General features: G+C 41.6%; 1 protein-coding gene and 1 non-coding gene across 3 annotated transcripts; both read left to right on the top strand.

Moving 5' to 3' along the window:
• Positions 1 to 3,447: 3,447 nt before the first annotated feature.
• Positions 3,448 to 6,309, top strand: LOC126245855 (uncharacterized). Of its 2 annotated transcripts, none has more exons than XM_049948349.1 (2): positions 3,448 to 3,563; positions 5,117 to 6,309. In XM_049948349.1, exon 2 carries the CDS (start codon positions 5,243 to 5,245, stop codon positions 5,951 to 5,953), a length of 711 nt encoding a protein of 236 aa, XP_049804306.1. In that variant the 5' UTR covers positions 3,448 to 3,563; positions 5,117 to 5,242; the 3' UTR covers positions 5,954 to 6,309. The 2 variants fall into 2 exon arrangements, with proteins under 2 accessions (XP_049804306.1, XP_049804307.1); XM_049948350.1 differs by having other exon boundaries at positions 3,478 to 3,535.
• On the top strand, positions 4,664 to 4,735 carry Trnap-ugg (transfer RNA proline (anticodon UGG)). Its single transcript has one exon. It is a non-coding gene; the product is annotated as a tRNA-Pro (tRNA).
• Positions 6,310 to 26,219: the final 19,910 nt, after the last annotated feature.

The following is a 26,219-nucleotide window of genomic DNA, read 5'->3' as shown; positions in this document are numbered from 1 at the left end:
GAAAATATTTCGCCGCATACAACTTCCGCCCGATTTCGACGAAAGAATTCGTGAGTGTGAACTCTCTATTTGGCAGAAACATAAAGAAAATTAAATAACTTTATGAAGGAGTGAGACATAGATTCTATATTAAATAAATAGTCCATACACCAATTCCATTTAAATCTGAATTTATGGCAATTAATAGATGAACTTACACTGCAATGGAGATTTAACATGGATGCCGTTTGACTGGCACTTCTCGTAATAAAAATAATTCCTTTGACGTTTTCACATACACGTCGCACAATAAATCTACTGCTATGCAGTATTGCACTTTTAGTATTGCACTTTTACTTTACACTAAAATATTATTATTTTTAACGATAATAATGCGGCGGCAAGACATGCGCGTCCGACACAAGTTACAAGAGAAAAGAGAAGAATGAGTAACTGTTCATCGAGAATATCTCGTACATAAAAAAAAAAGTGTAAAAGTGTTCTTCTTCTGTCCGTTTTTCGCGCCGCGGTTTTCAAAGTCAGTACTCACTGCATCTCTGACGGCGCTTCGACAATAAACAAGTTACGTCACAGGTCGTTCACCTTTTACATTCTCGCAACATTATTTGCTAACTGTAGCTGTTGCCGAGCGACTGCTCGATTAGTGAATGATTTAAAATGATAAGGCAATCACATAATGTTACAAGTTGTAGAAGGCGGTCATTATTGTTATTATAAGCGTTCGTAATCTAAATTGTAATAAGAGTAAGTACGAAAGTGTCATAGCTATACAAGTGGTCAAGTGTGCTCGTTTTTAAAAAATCATTGTTGATGGGTTGCGCCCAAACAAAGAACGCTGAGCAGTGTGGTATTCACTTCATGAAAGAGGCATTGCAGTGACGGTCGTCGTTATCCGTCCTGAAAATTAGCATCAGCAGAATGATGCGATGAGCAGTTTAAACTGCTGTTCTGAGGAAGAGGTCTAGGCAGATGGAGACAGAATGGAGATAGCATCGATGACACCAACTTCCATCATCGCAAAGGTACAGTAATGCCACCATCTCGTACTGTTCGCAGGATAGATGAGATTTGTGTTGCAAAATTGACCGCACTCAGCATTCACAATGAAATAATTGCGAAGTTAAAACACTAAAATGTGTGTTCGCGTAAATCATTTTGCGTAGTGCAGCTTAGTTCCTCTGTCCTGAACAACAGCTAAGTTAGTAAAAAAATTCTTGCTAGATTTAAAATCTGTACAAGAGATAATTGTATCGGTCACTTTTACAGAGACACGAAAACTATTTTGTGCTGCTTTGCACAGAGTAGTGTTCAAAAGGAACTGAAACAGCAGCATTGCTTAATCGCTGCAATCATTACTTAACTTTATTGATTGAAATTTTGAAGTTTAGTAAGTGCTGTGTGGGGGTGTCTGGTAAGTAAATGCGCTGACACAATTGCGTCAGTAGATAACTTACAGGTTTTTCTTAAGTTTTATTCCACAGATATAGTGGTTTACATCCAAGTAGTTTCAACGCAGTTGCATGAATATACGGCGTTATAACCTGCATTGTTACGCGAATGAAGAGTGTCATATATCCTTGGCCATGAAACTTTCCATTATGTTATCCCAGATCATTTGATATTATTCGATGGTGTATTAAATGTACATAGGCTATATATCCATACCGTCTGGTAATGTTGCCTCTGACTTGGTTAGTTCTACCCACGATCAGTCTGATAGTAAAAATTTTAAGCCTGTTAAGCGATAGTATTAACGAAATACTGAGACACTGCTCTGCAGTCCCCACAGGGCTACTGCACTTAAGTTCAGCTTCGCGTAATAATTTTACCATTGTTTCTTCAGGTATAGGGAATGTACTTTTGCTTCAGACGGCAAGCAGTTGTTTGGAGTAGCAAGAGCTGTACCGACACAAATCCAAGAACTCGTCAACTTTCTCTTGTAATGCAGTAATCGTAGGAGATTGGCCACATTGTCAGGCCTAACAATCAAAAGCTTTATGAACGAATGATTCTGTGTGATAAGCTGAACAATTACTACAGCACATACAATCTATGTCATGCCTTTGATTGTGAAGTTCGATAGGGTGACGAGTCTGCTACTACGGTTACGTGATTACATGTGGAAATTGGCGAGTTGAACTCGCAATGCACGAGGTGTGGTCTCTCAGACCGCACTAAAATTCTGGAACTCGCACTCTAAGATCAGTTCTGGCGGAATGCTTATAAACCCACAATGTTTTGTCGTCGACTGCATTATCGCCCCCTTTTTTTTTTTTTTTTTTGGCACGTGTTGTGGTCTCCTTCACGCGTCACCTGGTCTACGTACTTGTTTTGTTCAATATAGTACAAAATGTGTTCGCAGGAACGTGTCAGTTTTAACGGCTCCAAGTTTGATGAAATTGCTGGTCTGTTGGATGAAGGAAGATGTCAATGATACAGATCAAGAAATGACGAAAGGGACGATGGTTTTACATAGCCATTAATGACATTTGTGCTAGCGGAGGAACATTCAGACGAAGAAATTCAGGACAGTTATAATGGGGCCTTTCTCTTTCTCCAATGAACACCTTACAGTTTAGTTAAAATCAAATGTGTCCTGAGTAATGATAAAGAAAAATTTAGATTCCTGCATTGAATGTCAGTTTTGCAGACTTACTGTTTGTGTCTATCGAGAATTGTTTTTGTAGGCAAGTTTAAACCCTAGTAATTAGTTTTATGTAAAAATTTACTTGCTAGAGAGATATCATGATTATTCAGAATGCAAAATAAAGTTCTCAAACAGTTCGTTTATGTGCACTGTTGAAAAAACCCTCACAAAACTATGTGATTTTGTGTGATAAAAAGTAAGAGTATTTAAACAGCACCTAAATAATTGTAAAAGTAAATGTTATATAACTTAAATTAAAAATTTCAGATGAATTACGCCTTAAATCTCGGTTTAAACATAGAGAGACCCCACCTCGTAATGTACTTTACAGAAAAGTTATCTCGTGAGTTAAGGCATTAATCTGGCTTCACAGTCGACACTGTTCAGAAAAGAAAAAAGAGTTAAGTTTTACGTTATTCAGTGACGGGCTATGTGGTGAAATGTTATCATTCAGACAATTAAACATTGTATCAGTCCGAGCCGTTGAAAAGACCCTCCTCAGCTTCCATCATGTAGTCACTGCCTTTGATAATACGCTATTAAGTTTAATGCAGAATCGCAATGCGGATTTAGAATGTTACCGGCTGAGCTATCCAGGCGCGACCTACGGAGAACCTGAAAAATTAACCTCTTCTTATCCGTCTTGTAAAAGGGTTGTCTGCGTAAGGTAAGGATCAATTATACAGTTTTAATCGGTCAGAAAACTTCGGTGCAGTGTACGCCCCGCGACAGTCATTGATTCGTTCTTCACAGATACTGATGGCCATACTTGGAGCTATTGTCATCTCTGGTACGTCGAAACAAGATCATTGCCCAGCTATGCAGTAAAACTGTGTATGGCGTAAGTCCGGATGTGCAGAACAGGATTTCTGTCAGTTATATTGCCCTGTGAGTTTGTACTATTTAGCTTCGAAAGGTAAAGATTATTTCTTTTAAGTATTTCGATTTGCGTGCGTAGTAGCGTCAATTAATCTCCTTTACTGTAAATATATTTGTATAAACAGCACAAATAGGCTAAGGAGCATGTAATAGTAAACTCTTTGTCTAACAAAGCGTAAAGAATAAACAATCAGCATCGTATCAAAGCCACGTCACAATCTCGGTTGCTAGATTGTTTAATATTCATCCTTACTTCAAATTTTACTCTGTTGTAACAGAAGTTCATCCCACTCAAAGCTTTATTTATGAGGCTTTACAAGTCTATACTGGTACTTACTTATTGTTCAGTCTTTTCTTGTTTTTCATATTCCTTTGTGCTAATAAGATTAGTCGGTTTCCTCCAATTAATTCACATGTTTATAAACAACTACTCATTTTGCAACTGCATACTTTATTAAGGTTTCGGAGGCCTGTTAGAGGTATCTTTATATTTCGCGTTTCTGTTTTATATAGTTGCTGTGATGTATGCGTCAATCCGTTTGTCTCACGAAAAGGTTTTCCTCTGCGGTGCACAACCCCATGAGGCTGTTTGCTAATCGGGGTGTCCTTCAGTTACGCTTCAGCTGGTACAGCGGTTATACCGCCCCCACAGACAGCTGTTAGCAGAATATCGCAAGGACGTACGTTTATGTAGAACGCTTTACGACTAAAATGCCCTGATTATGAAGGACCGTCAAATGTATGCTATTAGATAAAGCATCAGGTAATACAATTGAGAATGTTAATGTCTGTCTAAACTTCTCCAATGCTTTTCTCGCCTTGTAAAAACAACGCCGCCCGTTTCGTCTGCTGAAGACAGGATTCGATTATTACTTTATTTTTCTAATTCCAAGCGGATGTTCGAGAATGAATCGTGTTGTTAATCAAGATTAAAGATAACACAATCTGACATCTGCACATGAATGACTCATGTCGCCTTGAAATTTTACCTTCGCTGAGCAAAAGCGGTTAGATGAAAAGGATAGTAATAATAATAATAATAATAATATAGATATACAATATCTATAAATTACTGAACCCAAGCGAAAAATTACCTACAGTCTTTATATTGACGTAAGATAGTGATGTATCTTGTGTGGCTCAGTGGTCTAGGGGTATGATTCCTGCTTTGGGTGCAGGAGGTCCCGGGTTCAAATCCCGGCTGAGCCCTTAATTTTTAATATGCTATATTACTTCCACGACTGGTTATTTCAGTAGAAAGAACAAAAGTTTCAAAATTTGGTTGCACAGTATCGTGTATAGCTATAAACTGTACTCTCACATAAATCCGTGCTACGAAATTCGAAAAATATTTTCTGTGCTAAACAAGTTTAGCATCGTAATTCTATTTCCAAAGTAACTAAAGAACTACATAAGCAAAGAAGCGACTTCATGAAAAACAGCGTTTTCGAGAATTTGAATATCTGCAGTCCTATAACCGAATCAATATTTCCGTTGTTGGTTATTCCATTTTGTTACCAAAGTGTTCTCTTGTCGATCAGAACCATATCGACGTAAGAAACTAAAACTGTGTTTGTTTCCGTCCTGCAGGGCTTGACGTCGATTTGTCGTAAAGAAGGAGGCGCAGCTGTTGCGTACACTTTGTAAGACAAATGAAGGAAGAGACAGTTTGCTTGTGTCCATGACCACAGTTGAACGGACACCGGGGGAAAAAAAATGCATAGAGCTAATGTCATGACTACGAATGAAGAAATAGTCGACTTGTCATCTATACTGGATGAAGTGTTCAAGAAACAAAATGAAGTTGAAAAACAAGTTGACATAGCAAGGCAGGATTTGGAAAAAGTGAAACTACAATATCAGAATGAGAAAAATGAATATGAGGGAGTACTTCGAAAGAGAAGAAATTCTGAGATGCAGCTAAATAATTTAAAAGAATCAATTGCTGATATAATGACGTCATTACAGAACCTGTATGAAAAAACTGAAAATATTTCATTTGCAACAGGTGACAAGCAGTTTCAGCAAGCGAAAGCCAGCTTAATACTGTCACATGAAATGGTTCATCACAACAAATATTATCAGATAATGGAGAAATACGGTGATAACAAACTGTCGTCTGCTGCAAATATGTGTGATCAAACTGTGAGGAAGAAGAGAGATACTCTCTACACAAGGAAGAAACTACTAGAGAACAATATTGCTGAGAACAGAAGGCAAATAAATATGAATTTGCAAACAGAAACAAAACTGAAAGAAGAAATACTAATATTAAAGAAACGGAACAATGCTTTGCTTATTCGCCTCCAGCGACAGTTACATGAAGCACAGTGCAGATGCAGCCAAGCAGAAGAAAGATTAAGTCGTTTGAAAATGACATTGCAAGAACAGAAACATGTCATTCAGAAGAATCAGATCCACAAATAAAAATCTTTCCATGTGGTCTCAAGGTTGTGTTTCTCCTCTGCGAACAGCTCTTCAACCAAAATCAATAACAGTACCTACACTGTTAGGAGTGACTAGATTTATTCATACATTTTCTCCATTAATGTTGTTGTCTTCAGTACAATGTATTCCCTTACAACAGCTGCTGATGTAATAACAAGAGGATCCAGTGCTAATGATCTCCAGAATTTGTTTCTCATTCACTATGGAGTCTGCAATAGCGCACTAAACTGTTGCTAGAGGGCCATAATTGATTCATAGGTTCCTGCACCCAGCAGTAACCACTATCTGTTCAACTACATTTTTCTTAGGAACGTATTATTTATCTTTTAAAATCTTTTAAATCTTTTAAAATCTTTTAAATCTTTTAAAATCTTTTAAAATTATGTATACTTAAAAGGTTGTTACAGTTGCTATAAATCAGCTAAAAAGAAACTGAATTAAGAAAACAGAACTTTACTTATAACTTATAACTTTCCTTATAACCAGAAATTTTTCTGTTGAATATGTAATTTAAATTCTTCTTGGGTGTTCAGCTGGGTAAGATCACTGATATTGCACAAATTTTCATTTGTGAGACTTGCCACCAAAAATTAATGCATGTACCCAGCCAAAAACCCAAGAAGAATTTCAACTGAATTTTGTTGTATCGAATAAAATATGAAACACATTAACTGATAGATTTTACACATCCTGCAGATCAAATTTGTGTTAGCTGATGCTATTATAAAGCTTAACTGCATACACACTGTACCTTTGTTCATATGTTAATTCTGTTTCCCTGCGAGTTTATTCATTTCTAGTTGTATTTTTAATTAATACCAATAATTTGTTGTTTTTTGTTAATAAATAACACTGAGAAGAAAGAAAGAAAGGGGTATGATTTCTGCTTTGGGTGCAGGAGGTCCCGAATTCAAATCCCGGCCGAGTCCTTAATTTTTAATATGCTATATTACTTCCACGACTGGTTATTTCAGTAAAAAGAACAAAAGCTTCAAAATTTGGGTGCGCAATATCGTGTATAGCAATAAATTGTACTCTCACACAAATCCGTGCTATTAAATTCGAAGAATATTTTCTGTGATAAACAAGTTTAGCATCGTGATTCTAATTCCAAAGTAACTATTTATAAAAATGAACTACATAAGCAAGGAAGCGACTCCATGAAAAACAGCGTTCTAGAGTATTCGAATATCTGCAGTCCTACAACCGAACCAATAATTTACTTCTTTTTTTTTACCAAATTGTTCTCTTGTCGATCAGACCCATACCAATGTAAGAAACTAAAGACTGCTTCCGTCCTGCAGGACTTCGATTTGTCGCTGCTTCATTGCACGACAATACTGAGGAGACAAGTGGTCAGAGCAGCAGTCTCTAGACCGCTATTTAGCAAATCCCCATCTGTCCTCACAAGAATGAGCATATCTTGGAGATCAGATATGATCCTCTGCAGAATAGTCTCAAACCCCCACATGTCATCCTCCTATGATCAGTCACTGAGCTATCGATAGATGTATATTCAACTTTTTAATTGCTCTTTTAATGATTTTATATTCTTTTAAATTTCTAATATTCTAAATTTTATAGCGATTTTTAGCCTCACATTTGGCCAGGGTAGGTTTAACAATTCGATATCAAATGTTGTTGATAATTCTTCCGGGTTTTATGGCCATTGTATCAATATCAAATGTTTCCCCATTTAGTATAAATGTATTTGAAATGTAAACTTTTCGATTAAGTCGCCATCTAATTAGACTCACATTTCAACCAAGGCTTACCTTAACAACACTCAGTTTAATAGATACATTTTTTGAAGCTGGAAGAATGGAGTAGGTCTAGTTCTGATTTCACAAAAGGCTTTTAAATATATCAGTTGTTCCCTTAAATGTAAATGAATTGTTCCTTCCTTTGATGTTTAACACTGGGATAGGATTCCCGCGCGGCATGAGTAGAGGTCGCTCCACACATACAGATAACCGCAGTAATTACTGTTTTGAGGACAAGAGCGTACATCGATGAAGCTATGCGCAATAATAATTAGTTTGTGGTTAAAAGTTAATGGACAAAAGCAGTGTTATAATTTTCGTCTGTTAACAATACATGCAATTTACACATTTGTAGGGGAGTAACTCAATATTAGCTTCAGAATTCTGTTCCTTGTATAGTGTGTACACTGATGATCCAAAACATTATACCCACTTACTTGGAAGCATGTTGGTCCACTTCTGGAACGCAACTCAGCAGTGATTCTGCGTGCCATGGATTCGACAAGTACTTGACAGGTTTCCGGAGGTTTGTGGCAGCAGATGCCTACGCAAAGGTTACGCACTTCCCGTAATTTACGGACGTTTGGTTTGTGGGCGCAGAGCTCGTGCCAAATAGCGTCCCACTTGGGTTTCATCGGATTCGGATAAGCTGAATTTGAGCGCCAAGACATCAGTGTGAGTTCGCTATCATGCTCCTCAAACAACTGCAGCACAATTACGGCTTTGTGACAGAGACCATTATCCTTCTGGAAGATGCCATCGTTGTTGATCCGGGTTGGGGATTTTCTCTGCCCGGGGACTGGGTGTTTGTGTTGTCCTCATCATTTCATCATCACCATCGTCATTCGTGACAGTGTCTAGATTGGACTGTGAAAAAATTGGAACTGTGTAAAAATTGGAACTTTGTACGGGCGCTGATGACCGCGCAGTTAAGCGCCCCACAAACCAAACATCATCGCTGTTGAGGAAAACGTCATGAGTAAGGGGTTACAGTTGGTCTCTAAAAACGGTCACGTAGTCCACAGCTGTCATGGTGCCGTCGGTTACTACCATAGGTTCCATGGAAGCCCAGGTGAATGTCCCCTGTGAAATAATACAAATACTGCTCCCACCAGCCTGTGTCTGTGGCGCCGTACGTTTTCAGCAGCCACTTGCCTGTATGACAGTGTACGAGGGGCGTTTGAAAAGTTCGGGCGAAGTCCGAGAGATGGCACCGTTTAGTTAGTAGCATCTTTGGAAAGAACGCACACCAAGTTGCAGCCACATTGTACTATTTCTTTGTGTTTGGCGTTCGTGTGAATCAAGGAAGTCGGGTGATTGTCAAAAAATTGACGAAAAAGAATTTCGCGTGGTGATTAAACATTACTTTATGAAAGGCAAAATGCCTCAGTAGACTAAAGAGAAGCTTGATAAACATTACGGTGACTCCGCACCTTTGATTAGAACAGTTTATAAGTAGTTTCGAAATTTTCGGAGTGGCCATATGGACACAAGTGGTGCTGAACGTTCTGGTTGCCCTGTGGAGGTTCAAATGGCTCTGAGCACTATGGGACTCAACTGCTGAGGTCATAAGTCCCCTAGAACTTAGAACTACTTAAACCTAACTAACCTAAGGACATCACACACATCCATGCCCGAGGCAGGATTCGAACCTGCGACCGTAGCGGTCGCGCGGTTCCAGACTGTAGCGCCAGAACCGCTCGGCCACCAGCGGCCGGCGCCCTGTGGAGGTTATGACTCCAGAAATAATTGATAAAATCCATGATGTGGCGATCGATGACAGAAGAGTTAAGGCGTGTGAGATTGTTAGTGCTGTGGGCATCTCGAATGAACGTGTACATAATATTTTGCATAAACAATTCGACATGAGGAAGCTATCCACAAGATGGGTTCCGCGATTGCTCACACCTGACCAAAAGCGGACTCGTGCGGAGTGTTGCAAGGATGGTTTGCAGCTGTTCAGGAAAAATCCGTAGGACGTTAAGCGTCGTTTCGTCACTGTGGATTAAACATGGATACATTACTATACTCCTGAGACCAAACAAGAATCTAAACAATGGGTTACCAAGGGAGAATCTGCACCAAAAAAGGCGAAGACCAGTCCTTCGGCCGGAAAGGTTATGGCGACTGTCTTTTGGGATCCGCAAGGGATAATCCTCAACGATTATCTGGAAAAGGGTAAAACTATTACAGGTGCATATTATTCATCGTTATTGGACCGTTTGAAAACCGAGCTGCAAGAAAAACGGCGGCGATTGGACCGCAGAAAAGTCCTTTTCCTTCACGACAATGCACCAGCACACACCTCAGCAGTTGTGGTCGCAAAATTAATGGAAATAGGATTCCAACTCGTTTCACATCCCCCCTATTCTCCTGACTTGGCTCCCTCGGACTACTATTTGTTCCCCAATTTGAAGAAATGGCTGGTGGGACAAATATTTTATTCAAACGAGGAGGTGATTGCAGCAACTAATACCTATATTGCAGATTCGGAAGGGATCAACAAATTAGAACAGCGTTGGATGATGTTTATAAGTCTAAAAGGAGACTATGTCGAAAAATAAAAAAGGTTCACCCCAAACATGTAAGTAGTTTTTATTTGTGCAAAGACTTTTCAAACGCCCCTCGTATCTGGACACGACCGTCGACCTGATTTAACAATTATCGGGATTCATGCGACCAGACGACGCTACTCCATTGATCCGAGGTCCAATCTCGATGATACCGCGCCCATTATAATCGTAATTGGCGTTATTGTTGGGTCAAATTGGGAACACGTAGGGGTCTTCTGCTGCGGAACACAATGTTCAACACTGTGCGCTGAACGGCGTGCTCTAAAACAATTGTGCCTGCGCCAGCTCTGTAGTTGGTCGTCAGATCTGCCACAAATCGCTGCCTATCCTGCTTTAGAGTGCGGGCAAGCCTCCGATCCGTATGTTCTGTGATGAGGTGTGGACGCCCAGCTTCTTGTCGCCTACTCGTGGTTTCAGTATTCTTCAACCACTTTCCATACGTGCTCACGACAGTAGCACGCGAACAGCTGACCAGCTTCGCCTTTTCGGAGATGCTCTCTCCCAGGCACTGAGCCACAACATTGTGGCTTCTGTCAGAGTCTCTCAAGTCGGAGGATTTCCGCTTTATTCGTCTCTGCTCCGCTCACATTCTTCTTTTACAGCGTCACGTGCCCTCAGCGCCACAAGGCAGCACACACTCTCATGGTGGGCAGCGGTCATTATGTTTTGGCACATCAGTGTGTGTGTTCTTGACGTCTGCAAGACCCTTCTTACTGATCTGCTGTATAATCACACGTGCATCCTGTTTCTGTCGTACAAGCTGCTGTCTGACTTTCGCACTATTCCATGAAGCATACTGAAGGCTTTTTTTTATAGTAAAGACAGCCCACTGGTTGCAATGGATTTTAGAGTCGAATTGACTATGGTTTCGACTGCTAAACTAAGGGAGTCTTCATCAAAATTTATATTACCTGAATAAGGGGGATACAAAGTTAGTCATTAATAAGAAAAATACAAGACAGTAATAATTAATATTCGTATATAAAGATGTACTTACATACGTAAAAAGTAGAGCATAACAGCTCTCGTCATACAATTTTAACACCAAAAAGGCCACGTCACATAATAAAACATCCTACTTAAAAGTTTTACTGTCATTTCTAGTTAAAAATTAAAGATTGCCGCTAAGGGCTGCTTGTGTGTACTGAAACAGGTGGCATCAGACTGTGTGGCGCGTGCGCCGGCTATACTACGATGTGGACAAGGGGTGCCACGCCATCTAGTGATGAAAATTGGTACCATCTGCTTTACGTGATAGAAAAATTACAGCAGTTTGTATAGCAGATGTGTCTACAACTTTTAAACATTTTATGGTATGAAGACATATTATAATTTAAAAGCAGTAAGAGATTATGAAAAAAAAATTTCCAGTAATTTGTTACAGTAAAATACAGTAAGTGATTAAACTGCAATAAGAGTATGGGGAGGAAAACAACATTTCAGAAAAAAAAACGTGAGGAAAAATTGACACAGATGAAAAATATCTTTTAAGGATCATTTAGTAAAGGTTTGAAGCCATTGAAAAAAATTCTTGTTACGTAACTGTAACTGTTCATTAAGAATAAGGTTATCATTGAGAGAGAAGTATTTGAATATTTCCATTTCCTTAAGAACATCAAGTCTACGACCTCTTTTCTCTGTGTGCAGAATATTAATTTCATTAATTTCCCTAGGTTTGTGGCCTGTGATCAGCAAATGATCAGCGAAAGAAGAATTATGAATGTTAGTGCCTTTTTTTCCCCAATAGATTCTCTATATATCTGACTGAAAAAGTTCGCCCTGTTTGTCCTATATAATATGAAGGACATGTGTCGCAAATGATTTTATAGACTCCTGAATGTAACAAAGGGGAACGTACATTGTGAAGGAGATTGGTTTTAAGGTTATTATTAGTGGAGAATGTAACATTGCAGTTATATCTGTTTTTAAGGAGGCGCTGGATTTTGTAAGAGACAGGCTCTATAAACGGAATGGAAAAATATTTCTTTTCTTGCTGTTCGGTATTAGAGGAACCGAGAGTAGTAACTCTGTTGTTAGTTTTCTGCTTAAAGATATCATCTGCTATAGTGGGTTCGTATCCATTATTAACTGCGATAGTTTTAATCAAATTTATCTCAGCATTGAGGTTTTCAACAGATAAGGGCGTAGAAACAGCTCTGTGTATGGAGGAATGAAAAAAGGCATTTTTGTGAGATTGTGGGTGTGTAGAATTAGCTAGTACGATTTGATCTGTGCAAGTTTCTTTTCGGTAAATGTTGAAAGAAATTTTATTGTCGATTAAAGTTAAAGTCAAATCCAGATAATTTAATTGACAGTGTTCATTTTCTAGTTCAACTGTAGAACTGATTTTCTCGTGAAGTTCATTGAAGATCTTAACTATATCGTCTATACCGTTAATAGGTCCTTTGTAAAGAATTAAAATGTCATCAACGTATCGGGAATATGAAAGGATGCCAAAGGTTGCAGATGAGAACTTTTTGAAAACTTTTTTTCTAAGGAGTTAATGAAGATGTCTGCAGGGATACCAGCTAGTGGGTTACCCATAGCTAGACCATCAGGTTGCTGATACAGTTGTCCATTAAATTCAAAATAATTATATTTCACTACAATTTGAATGAGATTCATGAAATCGGCAACTACTAAAGGCTGCTTTAGAACACTCCATCCGTTGGAATGTTCATTTCATGGGCAGACTGCTATTTGCGTATCACATACATTACAAATAATGTTCGGTATAAAATAAGTCCCGGGTTCGATTCCCGGCGGGGTCAGGGATTTTTCCTGCCTCGAGATGACTGGGTGTTGTGTCGTCTTCATCATCATCATTCATCCCCATTACGGTCGGAGAAAGGCAATGGCGCCGGCCGAAGTGGCCGTGCGGTTAAAGGCGCTGCAGTCTGGAACCGCAAGACCGCTACGGTCGCAGGTTCGAATCCTGCCTCGGGCATGGATGTTTGTGATGTCCTTAGGTTAGTTCGGTTTAACTAGTTCTAAGTTCTAGGGGACTAATGACCTATGCAGTTGAGTCCCATAGTGCTCAGAGCCATTTGAGCCAAAGGCAATGGCAAACCACCCCCACTAGGATCTTGTCTAGTACGGCGGTGCGGGTCTCCCGCATCGTTCCCCCACGCTCCGTCCCGGAGTATGGGACTTCATCATCATCATCATCATAAAATAAGTAGATCTAGCAAGGCTTAAATATATTTACAAGTATAGAGCGCAACGTTTAATTTAGCGATGTAACGTGCTTTAACATTAAAACGAATCAGCGTCTATTTGATAAATTAACTGTATGACTAACCATAAACAGCATGCAAATTGTGACGACAGTTTGTAACACAACTTTAATTGACTTCCCAGTGTTGCGGAGATATTCCGCAGAAAATTTCAAAAAATATATTTCATTAACGGCGGCAGAAAGTTGTAACTCACGGAAAGTATAAAGACTAGGACAGGCAATGTTGTACTTAAGTGATGGTCAACCGCTGCCTTCTTAGTCAATGGAATCTAAATTACGAGATCTGATTTCTGCAGCAGAAAATTCAGGCCAGGGGCAAACCTGTAGTCAAATGTCTGGCACAGCGACCGGGTTAAAATGGTTTACAATACAATGTCTCCGCTTACGAATGCACTTATGGTTGCGGAACTCATTAATTGTCTTGCCTATACAGACCTCAAGCCATGAGAAACAGAGCACAAGTTACTTGTTACGGCAATGTATTTGGCAGCGGTACGTGTTCCTCGCACGATGAATGCAAGTTCCAAACACCTTAACAACAGTTAATTCGAGTAACTTTGAAATTGCAGTTATATTTGTGGAGACGAAATCAGACTAAGAAATATTCGTGCTAGAAAATGGTCGTCTGTGGTACTGCTGTTCGTACAAAGGCGGGAAACGACGGCTGAGTGACGCGCGCTCCATCTGGCCGCGACGCGGCGAAACCCGGAGTGAAAACAGGGACCAGACGCCGCGCCGTTTAGCTCACGTCAGAGCGCCGCCTGCGAAAAGCCATGGAGCACGCAACAGGTTGCATGCCAAATACACACCTCAATAGCGCCGTGGTTTGTCAACTTACTTCTCGGCAGGCAATCTGTCGATGACTGACAGTGATCAGGCCACTACGTACGAAGTCGGCTCAATAAACAAGTCGCAAAATGAGGTATCGTCAGTGGATATTGTTCTGGTGTTCAACGTGAAGACAGGTTTGATGCAGGCCTCCGCACTCGTCTATCCATCTTTGCATACCTACATCCACTCGAATCTGCTTACTCTTGTCAAACCTTGGTCGCCCTCTACTATTTTTACCCCTTGCACTTACCGCCATTTCTAAACTGATGCCTGGGAATTTGTAGGCTACTACCAACCGATTCATTTTGAGTCAGATGTTCCATGATCTTTTCCCTGATTCGAATCATATTTTCTTCAGTAGTTATACGATTTGCACCTCTGATTATCAATCTCCTCCTGTAGCACCAAATTTCAAAAGTTTCTATTCTCTTCTTGTCTGAGTATATCGTTCACGTTTCGTTTCAGTACAAGCTTACACTTTTGACAAATACTATCAGGAAAGACTTTCAAACACATTTGCATTTCATGTGAAACATTTATCTTTTTCAGAAACATTTTTCTAGCTGTTGCCAGTCTGCACTGTATGCTTATACTTCCGCGGTCGTCAGTTGTTGTGCTGCCCAAATAGCAAAACACTGCTTTTAGTGTCTCGCTTCCTAATCTGTTTACCTCACTTTAGCAGGGATTATTAGTTTTACATACACTGAGGTGACGAAAGTCAAGGAATAGCGAAGTGCACATATGTAGTATCGCGTACACAAGGTATATAAGGGCAGTATATTGGCGGAGCTGTCATCTGTACTCATGTGATTAATGTGAAGATATTTCCGATGTGATTATGGTCGCTCGACGGGAATCAACTGAATCTGAACACGGAATGGTAGTTGGAACTAGACGCTTTTGTTCTGGGTTTCCCACAGTCCATGCTTCACTACCGTACAATGCTGTGCTCCAAACGTACTAGTCAGAAATTTCTTACTCAAATGCTCGTACACTTCTCTTAGTCAGGAATTCCCTTTTTGCCACTGTTAGTCTGCTTTTTATGTCCTCCTTGCTGCTTCCGTCAAAGGTTATTTTGCTTCCTGGGAAGCAGAATTCATTAACTTATGCTCCGTGATCCCCAGTTTTGATGCTGATTTTCACGCTATTCTCATTTTTGCTAATTTTCAGTACTTTCGTCTTTCTTCAGTTTACTTTCTGTCCATATTCTGCTTAGGCTATTCATTCTGTTCAACAAACCCTGTAATTCTTCTTCATTTCCACTGAGGATATCAATGTCATCAGAAAAACTCACTATTGATATTCTTTCACTGTCAACTTTAATTCCGTTCTTGAATCTTTCTTTTATTTGCGTTATTGCTTCTTTGATGTATAGATTGAACAGAAGGGGCGAAAGACGATATCGCTGTCTTACATCCATTTGAATGAGAGCTCATCGTTCTCGGTCTTCCAGTCTTATTGTTCCCTCTTGGTACTAAATGAACTATTCAAGCACCAATCGCAACCCATTTACACAACTTTACCTCGACCGTCACATCTCTTCCAGTTTTCAGATCCATCTGGTGGCAGTGATATACTGTCTCTGGTCTGCGGAAATCAGTCACAGAAGGTCAAAAGACTCAAGACAGTAAGGAGACGAGCGAGAAATAACTTAATCACACGTTATGGGATTCTTTCCTGGATGAATCTTTCACTCAGCACCGCAGGGCATCCAGAAGATAAACTGCCTAACCTTAGGATGTTAGTCCACGTTTGGACCGCAATAGAGGAGCGATTCTGCGTGGCATGGTTTCGATAAGGCCTTGGTAGATTTCTGCTCCAGTCTTCATGATTAATTATGTAATTAGCGCCGATATTTGCTTTAGTTTCCCACCCAAAATAAGTAAAGTACACTAACCTAACCTTCCTCTCCTGCATCTGGACAGTTTCCCTGTGTTGAGGGACACACTCTGACTTTCTGCCCAGAAGGACTGGTGTTCTAATCCCAGAAAGGGCACTGTCATTTTGAATTTCCCGCCAATACTGGGCTGTGAGGGAGGGGGGAGGGGTTGGGACACAGCAAAGCCTTTGGAGAAAGAAATTATCGCCATTTTTGAAATTCCCGTCATTTTTTACTTTCCTTCTAAAATTTGCAATTCAAGATAACAGGTCAGTTGGAAAGGGGGGGGGGCGGGAGGAGGAGGGTAGGGGGGTTGGAAGGGACTCACATGCCGGCTGGCGAAAACCCATGACGTCATCTGGGGGCGGGGGTATGGGGCAATTAATTAATCAATTTAAATAATTTGAATATCAAATTGATATCAAAAGTGCACCAGTACCGCCATCATCCGACTACTTACGAACAGCCGAACTGTATCGTCGTTACCGAGATGCCGGGCCAAACAGTTTGCCCTTGTCAAAGTCGCCTTCTTCACTAGCCGACCAGCCGGCCGCGGTGGTCTAGCGGTTCTGGCGCTGCAGTCCGGAACCGCGGGACTGCTACGGTCGCAGGTTCGAATCCTGCCTCGGGCATGGGTGTGTGTGATGTCCTTAGGTTGGTTAGGTTTAAGTAGTTCTAAGTTCTAGGGGACTTATGACCTAAGATGTTGAGTCCCATAGTGCTGAGAGCCATTTGAACCATTTGAACTAGCCGACCGTTGTGGACGAACGGTTCTAGGAGCTTCAGTCTGGAACCGCGCGACCGCTACGGTCGCAGGTTCGAATCCTGCCTCGGGCATGGATTTGTGTGATGTCCTCAGGTTAGTTAAGTTTAAGTAGTTCTAAGTCTAGGGGACTCATAACCTCAGATGTTAAGTCCCATAGTGCTCAGAGCCATTTGAACCATTTGAGATTTCGTCACTGAATTTCCCCCATTTGCGGCATGTATTGCCACCAGAGCGATGCCCCATTCGTCGAAGCTCTGCTTACATACTTTCCTTACCGCGTCACGTGCCCGCAACGCCAGTAGACGATGTTCTCCCTCGCGGTGGGCTACGGTCATAGTATTTTGGCTCATCAGTTTACATGAACCTTCCACTCTTCGTATTTAATCGAAGGAAATTGTAATGAAAGATCCACCAACAGAAAAACCGCTCCGTCTCCATCGTTGTACACGACTAGTAACCACCATTGTACCTACGGATCAAGTAAGTATTGGTTGTGGCGGGGAGTATCTGATGTCGTCCATCTCAAAGACAGTAATTGCAAAAATTATTTAAAAATATAACCAGTCATTACCAATTTATTAGCCTCTAATATTTAATACGTCGTCATCGTCTTCATAATCATCATCGGTCACTTGACAAGCGCTGCTGGATAACAGCCTTCTCTAGACTTTTCTGCGCACCTCGGGTCCCAACATTACGCATCCATGTTGATCGTGCATATTTTCTAATGCCATCTACTCATCTTCCATATGGTCGTGGTGTAAGTGTTCCCTTATCTCTTGGAGCAGAGCGAAAAAACCTTGGTCCATCTACCATCCGTTCGCCATCATACGCCTATCTCCATTTCATCTTCACGAGACTCGTAATTACATCTTCGACCCCAGTCTGTTACCTCATCCATTTCTTTGTTTCTTCTGCCTCTCCTAATATTTCCCAATATGCACCTCTTCAGTGCATGTCGGAAAATTGGAAATTTGTGGTAGTCTTATAGGGCCAAACTGCTGAGGTCATCGGTCCCTAAGGTTACACACTACTTAATCTAACTTAAAATAACTTAAGCTAAGGACGACACACATCCATACCCGAGGGAGGATTCGAACCTCCGACGGGGGAAGAATGCATGTCGAACAACCATTAGTTTTTGAATGGTTTCCGTATTAAATGCCCGTGTCTCTCGTCAGTCAGTCAAAACTGGCACTCCTCACCGACTTTAAACTTTTAATTTCAAATTAGTTGCTAGTTTAGCTTTTAAATTTGATATTGTTTACCAGATGCACTTCAGAACCATTTCCTCTTATCTTGTCATCACGTGTCATCGTTAATAATTTCTATGAACAACTTCCTTGAATTGGAAAATCACAATGAAAATGCCCTAACACAATTTTCAGGGTGCCGAGAAACAACCACAAAGAAAACATTTTAAGGGAAGCAACTGATAGTAGCCGCCAACAGCTAGGAAAATGCCTTAGGAATACCGATTCCATTTGCTACAATTTGCAAGTATGAAGTTCATTTTCGAGTATGTTACCTACGGAAATAAAAGTGAATAACTGACAGAAACATGACTTACGAGATACATAGACTGACAGCAAAGCGGATGGAAAAATTAGCAGCACCAACTCTGTCACTGGCTCAATATTTCTTGTAACATCTGAGTTTTGTTTTTGAACTCGAAATAAATATTTCCCTTTTGTTATACTTCGTTTATTCATTATGCCCAACTAAGGAGCGCGTTTATACTTATTTAGCACTTTTTTCATTAGTCTCCCCCCCCCCCCTCCTCCCCTCCTAGTACCACATCAGTCTTTCAGTGTGTTTCGGTGTACTTTCCTCTGTTTATCCTGACTTTTTTAGGGTAGCCTGAATTTTTCAGGGCAAGCTTCCCAGCAAATTTGAGTTCGTGAATTAGCCTTCCAGTTTTCGGTCTAGCTTGAATGATTTTCCTCATCAATGCAAATTTGTTTTGGGTCTTCGTTAAATTCTGTTAGCCAGGTTTGGATTTTCATCGACAAGACTACGTTTAGAATTTCCTTTGCCAGACTGTTGTTGACCATTCTATTTATCTGACTATAAAACTGTAAACGCCATTTACTGTTGGCATCTGTGACATTTTCTGTCACTTGATAGAGCTCATTATGTACTGCGTACAGTAAAGAAACAGTTCAGAGATCATTGATTGCATCGGCATGATGACGCATCGTGACAAAAACCAGCATCTCTGAGACAGTGCTTTGTGGACAATAACATTCTGCCCAGAGTCTCGACAGTAACTCAATGTAACATCTCTGGTATAAGTTAGAACGTCGACTTCACTCCAGACCCCAGCGTCCAACATCACTATCGTCTCTGGTTTAGGCTCTTGAAGAAGAAGAGCAGCCTTTTCTCCACAAACATTCTTGACCCCTCATTGTAAGCGTCCCCAGCAGAGTTCAAGCTGCTACAAAGGCAAGGAGTGGACACACACGATATTAACGTCCGCTAATAGGTGTCCGTGTACTTCTGATCATACACTCCTGGAAATGGAAAAAAGAACACATTGACACCGGTGTGTCAGACCCACCATACTTGCTCCGGACACTGCGAGAGGGCTGTACAAGCAATGATCACACGCACGGCACAGCGGACACACCAGGAACCGCGGTGTTGGCCGTCGAATGGCGCTAGCTGCGCAGCATTTGTGCACCGCCGCCGTCAGTGTCAGCCAGTTTGCCGTGGCATACGGAGCTCCATCGCAGTCTTTAACACTGGTAGCATGCCGCGACAGCGTGGACGTGAACCGTATGTGCAGTTGACGGACTTTGAGCGAGGGCGTATAGTGGGCATGCGGGAGGCCGGGTGGACGTACCGCCGAATTGCTCAACACGTGGGGCGTGAGGACTCCACAGTACATCGATGTTGTCGCCAGTGGTCGGCGGAAGGTGCACGTGCCCGTCGACCTGGGACCGGACCGCAGCGACGCACGGATGCACGCCAAGACCGTAGGATCCCACGCAGTGCCGTAGGGGACCGCACCGCCACTTCCCAGCACATTACGGACACTGTTGCTCCTGGGGTATCGGCGAGGACCATTCGCAACCGTCTCCATGAAGCTGGGCTACGGTCCCGCACACCGTTAGGCCGTCTTCCGCTCACGCCCCAACATCGTGCAGCCCGCCTCCAGTGGTGTCGCGACAGGCGTGAATGGAGGGACGAACGGAGACGTGTCGTCTTCAGCGATGAGAGTCGCTTCTGCCTTGGTGCCAATGATGGTCGTATGCGTGTTTGGCGCCGTGCAGGTGAGCGCCACAATCAGGACTGCATACGACCGAGGCACACAGGGCCAACACCCGGCATCATGGTGTGGGGAGCGATCTCCTACACTGGCCGTACACCACTGGTGATCGTCGAGGGGACACTGAATAGTGCACGGTACATCCAAACCGTCATCGAACCCATCGTTCTACCATTCCTAGACCGGCAAGGGAACTTGCTGTTCCAACAGGACAATGCACGTCCGCATGTATCCCGTGCCACCCAACGTGCTCTAGAAGGTGTAAGTCAACTACCCTGGCCAGCAAGATCTCCGGATCTGTCCCCCATTGAGCATGTTTGGGACTGAATGAAGCGTCGTCTCACGCGGTCTGCACGTCCAGCACGAACGCTGGTCCAACTGAGGCGCCAGGTGGAAATGGCATGGCAAGCCGTTCCACAGGACTACATCCAGCATCTCTACGATCGTCTCCATGGGAGAATAGCAGCCTGCATTGCTGCGAAAGGTGGATATACACTGTACTAGTGCCGACATTGTGCATGCTCTGTTGCCTGTGTCTATGTGCCTGTGGTTCTGTCAGTGTGATCATGTGATGTATCTGACCCCAGGAATGTGTCAATAAAGATTCCCCTTCCTGGGACAATGAATTCACGGTGTTCTTATTTCAATTTCCAGGAGTGTATAATGTACTTGTAGCTATATATTCGAAGCGTACTGACGAATCGTAATAAAATGAATGTTCATTTATCGATACATTCATGTTCATATTGCAGTGAAGCTATACTGAGCTTTAAATATCGTACGCTGTATTTACGATCCGCACATGAATGTGTCCATAAATAAAGAGCCATTTCATTCATATTCTTTATTATGCTCGAATTATTCCTCGGCAGGATTGCACCCCAACGAATAATTATCATCAGTAAGGCAGTAGATAGGTTTTGTTATTAAGTTTTCCATCAATGCCACTGTTTCATTTTGCCAAGAATACTCACTAAGCCTACCATGAAGTTAAGTATCGTTATTATTATCATTACTGTTTTTTTATTGTTGTTTTTTTCGAAGAACACAGTTCATTTTAGCGGTACAAGTATTTGGAGGAAGACTTTGGGGATAAAAATAACTTGACTCGAACGCAGTACGGACACAGTTGTAGACTGTCGCCTTGGTGCATTGTATTAAGGCCGCTGCTCGACTGCTTGCGCTGAACTGACTCGTAAAACTGTGGACGTCGATTTCTTCGAAGAGGTTGAAACAACAAGTTTACTGTTACCAGTCGCTGTTTATTTATTTCCTCAAAAAACACACACACACACACACACACACACACACACACACACACACACTTGTATAAACATAAACTACCAACGTAACATAGTAATAATAAATAAATCGCTTTTTATATACAAATTCTGCCACTTTTCGCAAATTGTAATTACACTTAGTGTTTCTAACATGTTATCCTGATTAGGTAAATGTGTACAAAGTATTAAGCTATGTAAACTTGACAGAAAAGAATCTGTGAGCACTAGATATATTTACAGTTCATTTCTATTTATCCATGCAACCAGTTATCACCATAATTCTTCGAGATGTGCTTCAAAATAGTGTTTTCGTTTTGCTACCATTTTTTTGCACTTATTAGTTCCTAGACGCCATCTTTGTTCCCTCGGTGTGATTGTGTATCTGATGTAAAATGAGAAGAGAAGGAGCCTGTGGCCACTGGAGTAATTTGATTTTACTTTCGCATTTACATTTTCGTTCAGTCTTTCAGTTAAAGACCTCCACAAAACTATGAGACATGTACCGAAATAGTGTTCTTTTCCCTCTGCTAAAGAATGCCAAAGGTACTCCAAAGTCGTAACACAACAAGTACGTGCCATATTAATACACATACACAGTGACAATTATTGAACTATACGTCGTTATCAGGAGAAAGAAAACTGGCGTTCTACGGATCGGAGCGTGGATCACCAATTTAGTATTGGAGGGCAGCGTGGAGGGTAAAAATCGTAGAGGGAGACCAAGAGATGAATACACTAAGCAGATTCAGAAGGATGTAGGCTGCAGTACCTACTGGGAGATGAAGCAGCTTGCACAGGATAGAGTAACATGGAGAGCTGCATCAAACCAGTCTCAAGACTCAAGAACACAACAACAACAACGAAAAAAACGTAAATTTGTTACAAACTATGCCGTGCACACATTTTATTCAACATGCAAACGTCACTAAAAATATTCGGATTTAGATTATGACATGTTCCATATACCTGCCATCATTGGCGATGATGTGGCGCAGACGATAGCGAAGTTCTGCATGACCTGCTGAAGTGTTGGAACATCGATGTAGTCGGTGACCACCTGAATGGCTGTTTTCAACTCAGCAATGGTTTTGGGGTTATTGCTGTACGCCTTATCTTTAATTTGGCCGCCCAAAAGGAGTTGGTTGTGTTCAGACCCGGAGAAATAGCGGCCAATCGAGGTCCACGCCATTGCCCTCTGGGTACCCCACAGCCAGAATGCGGCCCCCAATGTGCTCCTCCAGGACATCACTCTCCTGCTTCGGTGGGGTCGAGCTCCGACTTGCACGTACCACATCGTGTCGAAATCAGGGTCACTTTTGATAATGGGAATGAAATCATCTCCCAAAACCTTCAGGCACCATTCGGTAGTCACCTTGTCATCAACGAATATTGCAGCGACTATTCTGTGACTGGACATTGCACATCACACAGTCACCCGTTGAGGTTAAAGACTTCTCGATCGTGAAATGCGGATTCTCAGTCCCCCAAATGCGCCAATTTTGCTTATTGGCGAACCCATCCATGCGAAAGTGGGCTTCGCCACAAAACCAAACGATACAATTCCTATCATGCCCCGCGCCCAACCGTGCAAATAGTTCAGAAGTTATGACGATTTTACTTCATATAGTTCATTAATTGTCACCGTGTAAATCCACATGATGATTGAGGTTTAAAACTTCGAAACGCGTTGTGAAATAAATATATAGTGACTGGTAACAATAAACTTGTTGTTTCATTTGGTGTAACAGTCACGGTAAAGCCTAACCACAAAAGTTTACTTTTAAAGTTGTGAAAATGTTGGAGACGAGCATCGCCGAGAGAAGCGTGTGTTACGTGTGAACATGTACAAGTACTACAGTCAGTAAAATATGAGCAAAATCACTGAGGCGTCGTGTGTACGCTTCCCATGTTAGGGACGTCGGCCTTGTAACGTACCGCCGGCATCACACGCAGCTGCAGACTCGGTGGGCCGCCGTGAAGAGCGCACAGTATATGGGCGGAGCACGGCTGAACGGCACGTAACGTAAGGCAGCCCACAGGAATGCCGCGAGCGAAAAACACTCAGCGTGACCACATTGCGCCGTGAGAACTAGAAAAAAACCGTCTTCCTAGCGTAACACGTCTCGTGCAGCGCTAACGTAACGCAGTGGTGAGCGTTTGCAACGAGGTCGTGGAAGGCGGGGTCAACACTTAACGAGTTCCTAGAGAAACAGTCTTACCGGCTAAAAACGTTTAGAGGAGTTTAACGCGTCCAGCCCCACTGATTACCCAGTGATCTAATGAACGTCCAGAACGACTACATATTTTGTAAGTAGGCTGTTTAGTTTTTATGCTGGTAACGCCACGTAGCGCTCTATATGAAAATCAAATCACTGGCTGTGCTGTGTGCAGTCTGTGGCTGGTTTGCATTGTTGGAATATTTGCTATTGTAGCTGGATGTGAACAGCACGTAGCGTTGCGCAGTTGGAGGTCAGCCGCCAGCAGTGGTGGATGTGGGGAGAGAGATGGCGGAATTTTGAGAGCGGATGAACTGGACGTGTGTCCATCAGAGACAGTAAATTTGTAAGACTGGATGTCATGAACTATATATATATATATATATATATATATATATATATATATATATATATATATATATATATATATATATATATATATATATATTAAAGGTGGGAATTTAAGGAGATGGGACCTGGATAAACTGAAAGAACCAGGGGTTGTACGGCGTTTCAGGGAGAGCATAAGGGAAAAATTGACAGGATTGACAGGAATGGGGGAAAGAAGTACAGTAGAAGAACAATAGGTAACTCTGAGGGATGAAGTAGTGAAGGCAGCAGAGGATCAAGTAGGTAAAAAGACGAGGGCTAGCAGAACTACTTGGGTAACAGAAGAAATATTGAACTTAACTGACGAAAGGAGAAAATATAAAAATGCAGTAAATGAAGCAGGCAAAAAGGAATACTGACGTCTCAAAAATGAGATCGACAGGAAGTGCAAAATGGCTAAGCAGGGATGGCTAGAGGACAAATGTAAGGAGGTACAGGCTTAACTCACTAGGGGTAAGATAGATACTGCCTACAGGAAAATTAAAGAGACCTTTGGAGAAAAGAGAACAACTTGTATGAATATCAAGAGCTCAGATGGAAACCCAGTTCTAAGCAGAGAAGGGAAAGCAGAAGGTGGAAGGAGTATATAGAGGGTCTACACAAGGGCGATGTACTTGAGGACAATATTATGGAAATGGAAGAGGATGTAGATGAAGATGAAAGGGGAGATGCGAAGAGTTTGACAGAGCACTGAAAGATCTGAGTCAAAACAAGGCCCCCGGAGTAGACAATATTCCATTTGAACTACTGACAGGCTTGGGAGAGCCAGTCCTGACAAAACTCTACCATCTGGTGAGCAAGATGTATGAGATAGGCGAAATACCCTCAGACTTCAAGAAGAATATAATAATTCCAATCCCAAAGAAAGCAGGTGTTGACAGATGTGAAAATTACCGAACTATCAGTTTAATAAGTCACAGCTGCAAAATACTAACGCGAATTCTTTACAGACGAATGGAAAAGCTGGTAGAAGCGGACCTCGGGGAAGATCAGTTTGGATTCCGCAGAAATGTTGGAACACGTTAGGCAATACTGACCCTACGACTTATCTTAGAAAATAGATTAAGGAAAGGCAAACCTACATTTCTAGCATTTGTAGACTTAGAGAAAGCTTTTGACAATGTTGACTGGAATACTATCTTTCAAATACTAAAGGTGGCCGGGGTAAAATACAGGGAGCGAAAGGCTATTTACAATTTGCACAGAAACCAGATGGCAGTTGTAAGAGTCGAGCGACATGAAAGGGAAGCAGTGGTTGGGAAGGGAGTGAGACAGGGTTGTAGCCTGTCCCCGATGTTATTCAATCTGTATATTGAGCAAGCAGTAAAGGAAACAAAAGAAAAATTCGGAGTAGGTATTAAAATTCATGGAGAAGAAGTAAAAACTTTGAGGTTCGCCGATGACATTGTAAATCTGTCAGAGACAGCAAAGGACTTGGAAGAGCAGTTGAACGGAATGGACAGTGTCTTGAAAGGAGGATATAAGATGAACATCAACAAAAGCAAAACAAGGATAATGGAATGTAGTCGAATTAAGTCGGGTGATGCTGAGGGAATTAGATTAGGAAATGAGACACTTAAAGTAGTAAAGGAGTTTTGCTATTTGGGGAGCAAAATAACTGATGATGGTCTAAGTAGAGAGGATATAAAATGTAGACTGGCAATGGCAAGGAAAGCATTTCTGAAGAAGAGAAATTTGTTAACATTGAGTATAGATTTAAGTGTCAGGAAGTCGTTTCTTAAAGTATTTGTATGGAGTGTAGCCATGTATGGTAGTGACACATGGACGATAAATAGTTTGGACAAGAAGAGAATAGAAGCTTTCGAAATGGGGTGCTACAGAAGAATGCTGAAGATTAGATGGGTAGATCACATAACCAATGGGGAGGTATTGAATAGAATTGGGGAGAAGAGGTGTTTGTGGCACAACTTGACAAGAAGAAGGGACCGGTTGGTAGGACATGTTCTGAGGCATCAAGGGATCGCAAAGTTAGCATTGGAGGGCAGCGTGGAGGGTAAAAATCATAGAGGGAGAC

This window comes from Schistocerca nitens, chromosome 1, assembly GCF_023898315.1.
Source record: "Schistocerca nitens isolate TAMUIC-IGC-003100 chromosome 1, iqSchNite1.1, whole genome shotgun sequence".
Taxonomy (NCBI): domain Eukaryota; kingdom Metazoa; phylum Arthropoda; class Insecta; order Orthoptera; family Acrididae; genus Schistocerca; species Schistocerca nitens.
The sequence above is the reverse complement of the archived record's forward strand: the minus strand, read 5'-3'. Positions and strand labels throughout refer to the sequence as shown.